Below are 12,216 nucleotides of genomic sequence, written 5' to 3' on the forward strand. Positions count from 1 at the left end.
TTTAAAGAACTGCAGCACAGAGGAAAGTCAACAGCAGAAACTGTGCTGCATCTGTCTCTGGACTACAGATAAACTAAAAGCACAAGGGATTCACAATTTACCCTAAAGCAGGAGCAGCACACACTTATTGCCTCTATAGTAATCCCAGAGACAGAGCAGGATTATTGCCTCTATAGAGACAGAGCAGGATTATAGAGACAGAGCAGGATTATTGCCTCTATAGTAATCACAGAGACAGAGCCTTTTGGAAGAATAAAACAAATCCATGCACTGTTGGATTAAGGGGCTGTTTTACTTAACAAAAAATGTTAATTCTAACAACAAAAAAGTATGTTTTACACCAAACAAACAACAAATGATTTAAACATTTGTCGCGTTATCGATGAGAATACCGCTGCGTTCCAAATAAACACACAAGTCTTGGTAATGCACGAGTTTTTACAAAATGACATCAAACTTTCTCGCTCTCCCTCTGCTGTCACTGCTATTAAAAACGCAATGATGCGGACGGGGAGGGGCTAAACTCTGCTGACCGCTGAGAGTTTCAATGAGTGGCACTCGCCAGATGGATACACTTGGACGGGGAGCGCAATCACTCCATTCCCTTTGGTGGAACGTCACGTGTTACACAGCGCACATTCTAGTAAAGGGGGTTTCGTAATCCATTAAAGACCAGTTGTCTGAGAACAGCTGAGCACAGACGCGGGGACTCCCACTAGATAAAGCTGAGCCTGCTGTGGATGTTTTCAGAAAACTTCCAGAACATTTCCCACACTCAGACTACAGACTATTATTTAGGAGTTTGGTTGTTTCACTTACGGGTTTGTGTTCAAGCGCTTTTCTACATCTTAGTAGAAGGGTCAGGTAATCAGCTATTGCGTTTTAACTACACGATTTATTTTAAGAGACATACGTAATTAGGTTTGGTTGTTCAGTATTGATTTCCTTTTATGGTGCCAGGATTAAGGTTGTGTGAAGCTATCAGGTACGCTAGTTTAAAAGTTCTCCTAAATTTCTTAAAAGTTTTAACAACCTCAGAACTTTATAAAGACGTGTTCGCGTATTAAAAAGAATGGAACACGGACACTTTTACACACTAGGCAGCAGGCAGAGGACTCCGAGGGACCCGTTCAGAGAGCAGCCGCTTGGGTCCCGGTTCCTAGATGAAGATTTTGGAATGACCCCCTTCTCGGATGAGCTGTCAATGGACTGGCCGGGTTGGGCTCGACCCCGACTCAGTGCTCAGTGGCCGGGTACCTTGCGCTCGGAGATCACGCGGGGATCCACTGCTACCCCTCCTGGATATGGTGCTCGATACCCAGCCACCGTCCCGGGGGAGCCGTGGAAAGTGTGCGTGAATGTGCACAACTTTAAACCCGAGGAACTGACCATTAAAACGAAGGATGGCTTTGTAGAAGTGTCAGGTGAGTTTGCGCTTCAAATACTGGAGGACAAAAGTGTTTTATGGGCATTATTATTATTATTATTATTATTATTATTATTATCTCTACATGTGAATTATAAAAATGATCCAATTCAGAGCCTATGCAATTACTGTAAACATTAAAATAAAGGTAAGGTATAGGTCAAGTCAAGCCTTTAGTCCTACAGTATAGTCTAGGGTGCACTGTTCACCAGTGTTTCTTTTGCTAGTCAGAACATGCCTCTTGTTTGGGCTTGTTACAATTGGGAAACCATCGATAAGCCTCAGTATTAATATACATACTTAATCAGTTTGGGGTAAAAGGTATCTTAATTTAAAAGTATGTGTTCTAATATGATAACTACTGTGAAACTGAATGATAAATGACATGTTTCAATGTGTGGGTGAAGTGGGGTTTAGGGTGTAATTTTCCAAGGTCTATAACACTGCTGGTTTGGGCAATTAAAAATAATAAGATTGTTTTGAAGTGACTTCATGAACTTCATATAGGGATTTCTGATCATGGATTCTTTTCTTTAGCTAGAACTCTCTGTGAGCTGATGACAAAACAAACCCCACTTTTATTGGCAAGCAAAAGGAAGCATCCTCCCCCCAGCAAGTCTGACCAGTCACATTGTTATTTATACACAGTGCACATGATTAGCCCCAAAGCTAGCCCAGTCATGTAAACAAATGCTCCTTCCTCTCCTCCAGTAGAGAGATTGCTTTCTGGAGAAGGGTTATGGTTAGGGTTAGGGCTGACCAATAAGCTCACTAAATAACTCCAATCAGATGTTAACATATAGTGTCTGTTTCTAATATAGGGGAAAAACATGCCCCACCCAGTGGGGAGTAAGAAGTTAACACCATAACAGAAATCAGGCCAAGAGCGAAAGCTGCAACTTAAAGATAAACAATTACTCAGTGCTCCAATTTTGGACTCCACTGTTAATGCTGTGACAGACTTTTTAAACAAGGCCATCTCTAGAGTTTTCAAACACATTTGAGTTACTGCATAGGCTTATTGTACAATTACTGTACTGGAATTGCTTCAACTTCAGAATCTCTTGGCAATCTGCAGCAGAATGAAACAGTTGACTATAGCAAATTACTTAATAACATGAGGAGCAACCGATTTGTATCCAGATCCCTCATTGGTCAAAGCCTTGAACCAATCAGAAGCAGGAAAATGAAACCTCTTTCAGTACCGCATAGCAGCACAAAGGAAGATCCACTAGAAAGTGTCCTGAGGGCATCCGATGATTCTTAATGGTTAGGTTTAGTGTTAGGTATTTGGTTTGAGGTTAGGTTTTAGGGCTGGGGTTGCTTAAGGTTGGTGTTGGGGTTGGGGTTGGAGTTGGGGTTGGGTTAGGGTCAGGGTGGGTTGATTTGGTAGAGTTGCCGAGCTCTGGAAGTGAAAGGTGGGAGTGCCCTCGAATCATCTGATGCCCTCAGGACACTTTCTAGTGGATATTCCTTTACGCTGCTTCCGAGTACAGCAACACAACAAAAGTAAAAAAAAAAAATTAAAATAAAACTGCTGCAAACTCTGAGAGCAAAACTGACTTATCTCTCTCAATTTGGTGCTAGCAGGTATTTCCAGTAAATATGGCAGAATATTTGAGTAATAAATACATTATTATTAAAAACATCTCTTCAACGATCTAGAAATAAATTAGAGATCTAGCAACATTAGTTCATTGCATTACAATTAGTTATTAAGTACAATCTCTTGATAGCTCAGTCCGTAATATCTGGCAAGTGTGCACTGGTACACCAATCGATGCAGAAACACTGATCTATATTATATATATATATATATATACACACATACACAACTGAGAAAGAGAGAGAGAGAGAGAGAGAGAGAGAGAGATGGGGGAGTTCATGATCATGCTTTTTTAAACGAGAGACCTATTTGATCTGTCCTACAATGGAAGCATTCTGTGTTGAAGCTTACTGTAGCTCTGCCTGTAATCTAAGATGTCATTGAGGGTTTAAGCTTGCACATAATGTGTCTGACAGAGGGGCAGTGCTGCTTTGACATTTAGGAGCTGCAGCAGATGGAAAAAAGAAGCAGCTGCTGACTGGAGTCATGATCCCTTCTTTAAGACAGAGCCACAGTATTGTATTCTATTAGACTGGAAGATGAGAATCACCACATCTCCTGTGCAACTGCATACTGTTTATTCCATTAAAATCACCACATCTCCTGTGCAACTGCATACTGTTTATTCCATGAGAATCACCACATCTCCTGTGCAACTGCATACTGTTTATTCCATTAGAATCACCACATCTCCTGTGCAACTGCATACTGTTTATTCCATGAGAATTACCACATTTCCTGTGCAACTGCATACTGTTTATTCCAGTGACATTGGGAAACATGTCAGGTTTCCAGGGGGTCCTATTCAAAGCCACTGTGTGCCTTGCATGAGCTAAGAGAGTGTGGTTCTAAGTGGGTTACACACAAATAATCAATGAGTGAGGAAAGACATAGAGACTGAGGGATGAAGTACCTCTTTACTCACAAATTCACTATTTTTGAGTTAACCACAATATCAATGTCAATAACCATTTACTTATGATGACAGATTTCATTATTATTATTATTATTATTATTATTATTATTATTATTATTATTATTACTATTTGTCAGCTCTGAATGCGAAGCTTGTGAAGCCATTTTGTGCAGGACTCAGTTTATTCTTTGAAGGGGCTGATTGCTGTCCTTGCTATCTGAAAGCTTGTTCCACCGACAGCTAGACAGTCTCTGAAGTACAGCATGTTCGGCCACACAGAGACAGCAGATTAACTTCTACTGTTTCAGTTTTATCAGGCACAGCAGCTTTGTTTTATCACCCAGACATTTCAGAACAGACTGAAGGCCTTTTAATTATTGTTCTCTCCCAATCCCATCTGCTGTTCATCTGCTGTAGCTACTCAAGAATGACTTGCCCTGGTTAAATCTGACCACTGCTTATAAAATTCTTACATTGCATAAAATAAAAATACAAACATAAAGTCAAGCTATGTTATTATTGTTTATTTCTTAGCTGATGCCCTTTTCCAGGGTGACTTACAATTGTTACAAGATATCACATTATTTTTACATACAATTACCCATTTAAACAGTTGTGTTTTTACTGGAGCAAGCTAGGGAAAGTACCTTGCTCAAGGATACAGCAGCAGTATCCCCACCAGGGATTGAACCCACAACCCACTGGTCAAGAGTCCAGAGCCCTAACCACTACTCCACACTGCTGCCACATGTGATATGTTATTCATTGTAGACATTCTCTTGCTAATTTACTCCTAATACAGTGTCAAGACATTCTAGTTCCAAAGAAGATTCCTGTAGAAGCTTCTTCTGATATAACCTTTAATCGTGCATGTGTTTTGGGTTCTGTTAGAGTTTTGATTGTGCCATTGCTGTCTGAATGTATCTGTCATGATCTCCTTTCCTTTAGGCATGCATGAAGAAAAGCAAGAAGAAGGAGGAATAGTTTCCAAAAACTTTACAAAGAAAATTCAGTAAGTATTTCTTAATCATTGTTTGACTATGAAAGGACATTTTTAGCCATTTATTTTTTTGTAAGTATCAGTTTGCTACTTTGTGCCCAGGGTTGAAATGTGTTTATAGAACACTAATGTAGCTTGAATACACTTGAACAATTCTGTAGGACAATAACATTATAAACAGACCAGTAAAAACAAAGGTATGATATTTCTTCACTTTATATTCATCTGAAATGTGGTTTGGTCAAATAAAAAAATAAAAACACATGACAGAATATAATGATTTCTGTTTCACCATGTAATCTGATGGTATTATGAATGGTACTATATAAGAATGAATATGGTCTCGATATAGATGAATATATAAAGGCTGTTGAGTTTAGCAGATCTTGTGGTTCATCTCAGTGACACTGCGGATCGTGTGTGGTGGGTGTGGGTGATCTCCTCTGGCCGTGGTGGGGATTGAGACGGGGCTGCGCTGGGCTGGTTAATCCAGAGATGCTCTACATTGGCTCTTTCTGCTTGTTTTCTCACAAAGCTATTCTTTAAAAAGTGTGTTGGACCTTTTCTGTGAGGTTAGCAGAATCTCGTGAGAAGTGTTTGATGTCACCCTTACGGGAGGTAAACAAATATGCTGCAGGACCCTCCCGCTCGGAAAGGCACCCTGTATAAAAACACAACCTCAACATCTCTGCTCATCATACCCAAATGCTGTATGCAGAGCAGAGCCTCATTATACTTCATGTAGCGCATATCCTGTGCTGCTGATCAGCCTTCAAATGGATTTTAGAGAAAGCCTGCTAATGAAATTGTGTGAGGGTATGAATTATGAGATAGCTGTACAGTTTATTTAAACACCAAGTGACTTGGCAGCTTATATGGAAACTTGAGTGAATCCTTATTAGGAAATGGCACTTGTCCAAGGTCTCCACAGTACAGCTGCTTTAGACAGAAAGATCAGGATTCTAATCAACAGCCTTTAGTATGCTACCGGCATGTAGCTGGGTTTAGCTGGTTAGAGAAGCTTTTATTTGTTGGTTCCTCGCACAGTTTCAGTTTTATATGTATTTCTCCTGTCCATGTACTGTGTATGCACTTTTCCATTATTCAGTTCTGTATCCAGCAAAAACAAAGCTGTTGCCTGAATGCTTTCTGTGGGGGCCAGAATGCAAGGTTCAAGACAAGAGTGTGCTTTAAGGGTAGATATGTACTAGCAGGGCCATGCCAATGTAAAGGAAAAAAGAAAAGATGGAAAATATCTTTAGGCAGAAGCCCAAAATAAATGCACTTTCAGTATCAGGCAACATGAATTACATTGTGTAGCTTAGCTTAGTCAAACATACACTAAGTGAAGATGAGGCTTTGTGAAAGCATTGTTCGCTCCAAGCCAACAGAAACACGCCCAATGAGAAGGTGGCTCGTGTGCCAGGCACTAGAATTTTCTTAAGTGGTGCAACTGCAGAACGGCCTCATGGCATCAAAATCGAAGTGAAAAGGACCATTTTATAATAATTTCACTATTTATCAAAGTGTGCCCAGACTCCATTTCAGGAATCTGAGTGTTCTGCTGTTCTGTGGCTGTGTGGCAGTAGTGACCTGTGTATGTATCTTTACATTCTCCTGCCATGTAGCCACACATTTCTGAGATACTGACACTGTGAATATTGAGAGTGATATTGATAGACTGTGGTTGCAGATTCCGATAGTGTCAGTAGCTGCTGCAGCTTCCCTAATTAAACAGGCCACTGCAGGCATGGTAATAGCCAGTGAATATGTGTCAACACCACCATGGAAATGGAGTAAACGCCTCATGGCACCAACCTTTTAACGAGAAGGTAAAAACTACAGAAGCTGTAGCCTGTTTATGATTGTGTTGTGTTTATGCTTAAGCTTGCCCCCTTTGTATTTCAGTAAAATTACTAGAAATGGCTTTACCTGCTTTGATTTGTTGTTGTAAAGGATAAATAAACCCTCTAAAGCTGCTCTAGTCCTATTTGGGGACTTAAGGTTGAGAAGGTGTGCCCAGCTCAAATTAAACTGACCTCTGTTAAGTGTCAAAGGTCTGATTGGCACGCAGCAGGCATTTTGAAGACATGTGAGACTATGGCCAGGCCTAAATTGGTATATTGATTGCCAATGTAACCTGGCCACCTGTATGGAAGGTAACTGTCTGCTTGGGAGTGTGTTGCATATTTTGGTTTGTGACTCTGCTTGCCTCCCTGCCTGCTTGACCTGTCCCAATTGTATACTGTTTGTCTTGTTTCAGGATTCCTGGGGATGTTGATCCTGTGACAGTCTTTGCCTCCTTGTCCCCTGAAGGAGTTCTCATTATCGAAGCCCGTCAGACTCCACCATATTACCTCTTTGGCAATGACAGCGGAGGAGAGGAAACAGAGTTTAAACCTCAAGAGACCTCTGTGGCTTAGTCCCGGTACCTGGAGTATCCTTAAAGGTGAACCATAATCCTGAGATCATCGAGACACAGCATCCGATACAAAGTATATCTTATGTGACGAGTAATCTGAACAAACCACTAACACGGAGCATTCATAATTAAAAGAAGATGAGGGAACAGCTGCATTGCATACAAACTGTTCATGGATTTCTCTCTGCCAATTACAAAGCCCAGTGCTGTGCTTTCCTTAAGGGTTCATGCAATTTGTAAACATCCGTGAAGCACACCTCTAAAAGCTGCCCCTGGGGTTTTAATTCCAAATGGTGTGAACTGTTTGTAATACTCAAGCTATAACAACTGTATATACATTGGTTAATATTTTCAATCATTTGTTATAGAGGTCTTACAAAAATTGTGTCATTTGCTTTTCTTTCTGTATATGAGATTATGATTCTGGTTACCTAATAACTTAAGTGCCTTTGAAATTAGGTAAATAAATCAAACTAATTATTGTTTGTTATTTTTGATGAGAAATAAAGAGACAATGTATTCGAGATTCTGTGTACTGTTTACTCAATACAACCTTCCCAGGACTACCGCTGAGAGCACCTACAGTGCTAAATCTGCCTTCTGTTGTGTGATCTGGAAAATATCCCTTCTACAAATATACACTGTAGATTCAAACTGCAATGCATTGAATGCATAGATTTCAAGGACTGAAAAGGTTTTCCCGTGGCTGTCACTAAACCTCATAAATGTAAAGAAACCTTGCAATCCGTAAACATTATACCTCCCAATGTAACAACTGTAAGTCGCCCTGGATAAGGACGTCTGCTAGGAAATAAATAAATAAATAAATAAATAATAATAACGTGCGCTCAGTGAGCATCGGTTAACGGGAATCCTGTGTTAATATAGGCAGCAGTGTGGAGTAGTGGTTAGGGTTCTGGACTCTTGACCGGAGGGTCATGGGTTCAATTCCCGGTGGGGACACTGCTGCTGTATCCTTGAGCAAGGTACTTTACCTAAATTGCTCCAATAAAAACCCGACTGTATAAATGGGTAATTGTATGTAAAAATAATGTGATATCTTGTAAGTTGCCCTGGATAAGGGCGTCTGCCTATTATTAATAGGCTGAATGTGGGTCTATCCTGTATGTTCAAATCATTTCTTGAGGGTGCATCATAATGTATAGTTTTACAGTAATAGCACATCATCGTATTGCACTTAATATTCCTGCATTCTTCTGCAAAAACCTTGACAAACTCCAAGATTCATTGGGCATTGGCAGCATTGTCTCGCAAGTCTCACTTTGCCTAGTTTCTTCAGTACTGAGTCAGTATTAGAAGTCCATACGTGGCACTTTATTACCTGAACGCAGTCTCAAAATGCAATTAAGAGCTATAATGTTTTTGAGAGATGCAAAACGTGTTGGCATTTGTATTTGAATGATTCAGAAAATGTTACTAGCATTGATCGAAATGGCTTGTTTTGATACATACAGCAGACAAGCATAATCAAATACTGTTTAAAAATTGCTTTCATAAGAACTACTGGCATCCAAACTGTGTTTGTCTTCAAAAAGCCTTCAAATACAACACAGTGAAGCATCAGAGCAAGTCTTCAAATACAACACAGTGAAGCATCAGAGCAAGTCTTCAAATACAACATAGTGAAGCATCAGAGCAAGCCTTCAAATACAACACAGTGAAGCATCAGAGCAAGAAAAACTCTCAAAACAATTTGTAAATAATAAATGTAGTCGCATAGCTACAGGTTTATAATATTAATGGTAATATTGCAGAGATTTAGATTATCTAAGCACACAAAAAATGAACTCCAAATGCCACTTGCAGACAATTTATCAGTACTATAGCTTTGGCTCCACTGCAGTATGTTGCATATTTTTCAACATTCGGAGCAAAGCTGTGTAAATGTTACCAAGCGCGGTGTAAAGACACCCCAGAGCATCATACACTGATCTTAGCTGGGCTGTGTGAAATCTAATCAGAACTGCCCCGCCTGGCTCTTGACCTCCTCAGGCTGTTCTGCGTCCTGTTTCTCTTGGACCTCTTGCTCTGCTGCCTGGGGAGCTTGCTGGTCACTGGGGGCTGGCTGGTCTTGCTGGTCGCTGGGCACTGGCTCACTCGCTGGTACTTCTTGTTGTGGAGGGCCCTTCTCTTCGCTGTCTGCTGGAGAAGCTTGTTTTTTCTCAGGGTCCTCCTCTTCTTCTTTCAGAGCCTCTGCCTTGTTCTCCACCTGCACAGGGAGTTTCCTTTTTAGTTAACAATATGAATTACGTCATGGTGCCAATATAGTTAAGAATTTTATTGTATTCTATTGAAAGAAACTGCATTAAACATCCATCATTGCCAATCAGGTTAAATTGTGGGTAAAGAACAAATGGAAGGATAGAGGTTAAGCTTTGGCCTTCATTGTTTTTCCCATAGGGCACTGAGATTATCCCCCTTCATTGTTGAGCCACCAGTCCAGGTTCAGCTTGACTAGTCTAGAAAAGGGATGGTGTTGATAATTGGTAAGATAATTGCTGTGTGGTGGTGGTGAGGAAGGGAAGGTCACTTTAAAGAAAAGAAAAGTGCAGGTAAGTTCAGCAGGCATACATAGAAAATAGGGATAGCAAATTAAACAAAATGGCTAAATGATAGCATGAAGAAGATTGAAAACTGGGCTATACAACCTAAAGAAACATCTTAGTCTGGTTGACAAATGTTTCAAACAAAACAAAACCAAAACACCACCCCTCACCCCCAATGAATATTTCTTGAAAAAAGGCAGCGATCACATGCTGCTGAATCTGAAAGGGTTCTTCTTCCTCACCTGTACAGGGATGATAATCTCCACCGGGACCCCAGCAGCAGGCTTGGGGAGAGGGAAATCCACTGAGAGAACCCCTCCGGGGGAGAGTGAGGAGGCAATGGCCTGGGGAGACACCCCAATAGGAAGCCTGCAATGTGCACAGAGGGAAGAGGTCATCGCATGTGTTACTGAATGCTATTATTCACTCCCGTAGCCAGCACGCACTACATGAATCTTTAACTTACTTATATTTCCTTGTGAAGCATCTTGAAACGAAACCATGTTCATCCTGCCTTTCTTCATGTTTTCCTGGAAAATAATTACAAACACCTGAGCTGGAATAAAACATATGAGCTTTTTGGAAATAAAAAGCTTTCATCAACCTCTTGGTGATGCCCAGTATTCAGAGGGAGTGGGCATGACCAAGGTGAGGTTCCTCAGCATGGGCTTGCTGACAACTTACTGCTGTATTCAGACAGGAAAATAAAGTTTGTTAAAATTACAGTTAAGGAGTCGATCTGATCAGCCACAGCTGGATTTTATTAGAGAATTTTACAAGACTCAGGGACCCTCTTTGAGTGGGGAATCGACCCCTATCTGTGGTTATCCCGTGATTAGCCCTAAAAAGAGGTGGTTTATGCACTCCGGGGGATTCCCCTGTGCTGTAAAATGTTCCAATAAACTGCAAATTGGTCAAATAAATGCAAATATCGAACATAGGTAAGAAATAACCTAGGTAAGAAATAACCTAGGTAAACAATGAAATATTAATAGGGTGTATTGTACAGTGAGGATACAACCCATTGCTTAAAATAACACTATAAAACAACACTGTATTTACAGTAACTACTAGAAGACTTGCGGTACCTGATATCTCCACATAGCCCCCCTTGGCTTTGATAGTGATTTCCTCAGGGGTGAAATGGTTCACATCCAGGCTGATCTTCCAGCTGTCTGGTCCAGCTCTCACCTCGGACACTCCTCCGCTCAGCTGTCGCTGGAGGCCCTGCCTGCAGACTGTCTGCTGCTTCCCCAGAGAGGGGGCCCAATTGGGGGATTGGAGGTACCCTGGCCAGGAGGAAGAGAGACGCCTCGTCGCCCAGTCCACCCAGTTTAAGTCATTCTCCTCCAGGGAAAGGGGCATCCTGAAATCTTGGTCAAAAATGCAGGTCGGCTGTGCCCAGTCCAGAAAAGGGTCCCAGTTCCAGTCCCGTCGAAACAGGGGGCGAGGGAAAATCCTGCTTGGCTCTGCCATGGCAAACAAACAGTTAACAACAGCAAAGGACAAGAAGAAGAAACAGTCTTTTTAAATGTATCACACTTTCTTCTTTTTTAAGCTTTTGAAATCAATTAAAATGAGAAAATGAATGAGAAAAAGTAAGATGATATTGGTTGTCTTTTCTCTTCTTTTTTAACGCACTAGGGAGCTGGTGTATAATTGGAAAGGTTAGATCTTACAAAAGCTTTCTGCAGCTCTGGGATGTCGCTCACACTATTTATATAGCCTGCCTGTTCCTTTTTACGCATATTAAGCACTGTCCTAAGAGTTGAGGAAGCAGGGATTGGGTGATGCGCTGCGAGACAGTGCTGTGACTTCTATGTTACAAGATGCTTGGAAGAGGGAAGCTAATTATCTGTATTTATAGCAATGTCAGGGAAATGGCAAATAGTTGGCAGGTGACTACAGCCACATTGGTGATGTTGTTCTCTTCAGCTCTCTTGTCAAATCCTGGTTCTCTTTTCTTCTCTCCATAGTAACCACTGGCCACTGCTTTGTTATGAAGTCTTTTTCTTTACTCCCTTTCATGCAGTATGGCAGGTCTTAACATTTATTTTCCTGTTTGAGCTATTAATTGGACAACAGCAAATGCAGAGATCCTTTTATGCTATGCCCAATGTCTTCTACTGTGTGCCCTGTTTCATGAAGCTTTCAAAAAATAATAATAATAATAATAATAATAATAATAATAATAATAATAATAATAATAATAATAATAATAACTATTTAAAAAGTGTACTTTATAAAAGTGTTTGTCAACGCCCTACGTGGTTTTGAAA

General features: G+C 40.7%; 2 protein-coding genes across 3 annotated transcripts; one reads left to right on the forward strand and one right to left on the reverse strand.

The window, feature by feature from the left end:
• The first annotated feature begins 611 nt into the window (after window positions 1-611).
• On the forward strand, window positions 612-7,894 carry LOC117428084 (heat shock protein beta-8-like). The gene is made up of 3 exons (XM_034046666.3): window positions 612-1,424; window positions 4,897-4,960; window positions 7,212-7,894. Exons 1-3 carry the CDS (start codon window positions 1,073-1,075, stop codon window positions 7,369-7,371), a joined length of 576 nt encoding a protein of 191 aa, XP_033902557.1. The 5' UTR covers window positions 612-1,072; the 3' UTR covers window positions 7,372-7,894.
• A 919-nt stretch (window positions 7,895-8,813) lies between these two features.
• LOC117428083 (heat shock protein beta-1-like) lies at window positions 8,814-11,729 on the reverse strand. 2 transcript variants are annotated; one of them, XM_034046664.3, is made up of 4 exons: window positions 11,026-11,728; window positions 10,404-10,467; window positions 10,180-10,306; window positions 8,814-9,600 (listed from the first exon to the last, which is right to left on the reverse strand). In XM_034046664.3, exons 1-4 carry the CDS (start codon window positions 11,411-11,413, stop codon window positions 9,349-9,351), a joined length of 831 nt encoding a protein of 276 aa, XP_033902555.2. In that variant the 5' UTR covers window positions 11,414-11,728; the 3' UTR covers window positions 8,814-9,348. The 2 variants fall into 2 exon arrangements, with proteins under 2 accessions (XP_033902555.2, XP_033902556.2); XM_034046665.3 differs by lacking the exon at window positions 8,814-9,600 and adding an exon at window positions 9,655-9,920 and having other exon boundaries at window positions 11,026-11,729.
• Window positions 11,730-12,216: the final 487 nt, after the last annotated feature.

The sequence above is a fragment of the Acipenser ruthenus genome, chromosome 21 (assembly GCF_902713425.1).
Source record: "Acipenser ruthenus chromosome 21, fAciRut3.2 maternal haplotype, whole genome shotgun sequence".
Lineage (NCBI taxonomy): Eukaryota > Metazoa > Chordata > Actinopteri > Acipenseriformes > Acipenseridae > Acipenser > Acipenser ruthenus.

What these genes read in the sequence shown, in the direction of transcription:
- LOC117428084 (XM_034046666.3), top strand. Translation starts at nt 1,073, where the DNA reads ATGGAACACGGACACTTTTACACACTAGGCAGCAGGCAGAGGACTCCG. An exon ending in TGGCTTTGTAGAAGTGTCAG is followed by an intron (nt 1,425 to 4,896) that starts GTGAGTTTGCGC and finishes CCTTTCCTTTAG; the next exon opens with GCATGCATGAAGAAAAGCAA. An exon ending in AACTTTACAAAGAAAATTCA is followed by an intron (nt 4,961 to 7,211) that starts GTAAGTATTTCT and finishes GTCTTGTTTCAG; the next exon opens with GATTCCTGGGGATGTTGATC.
- LOC117428083 (XM_034046664.3), bottom strand. Translation starts at nt 11,413, where the DNA reads ATGGCAGAGCCAAGCAGGATTTTCCCTCGCCCCCTGTTTCGACGGGAC. An exon ending in GGGCTATGTGGAGATATCAG is followed by an intron (nt 10,468 to 11,025) that starts GTACCGCAAGTC and finishes ATTATTTTCCAG; the next exon opens with GAAAACATGAAGAAAGGCAG. An exon ending in AGATTATCATCCCTGTACAG is followed by an intron (nt 9,601 to 10,179) that starts GTGAGGAAGAAG and finishes CTCCCTGTGCAG; the next exon opens with GTGGAGAACAAGGCAGAGGC.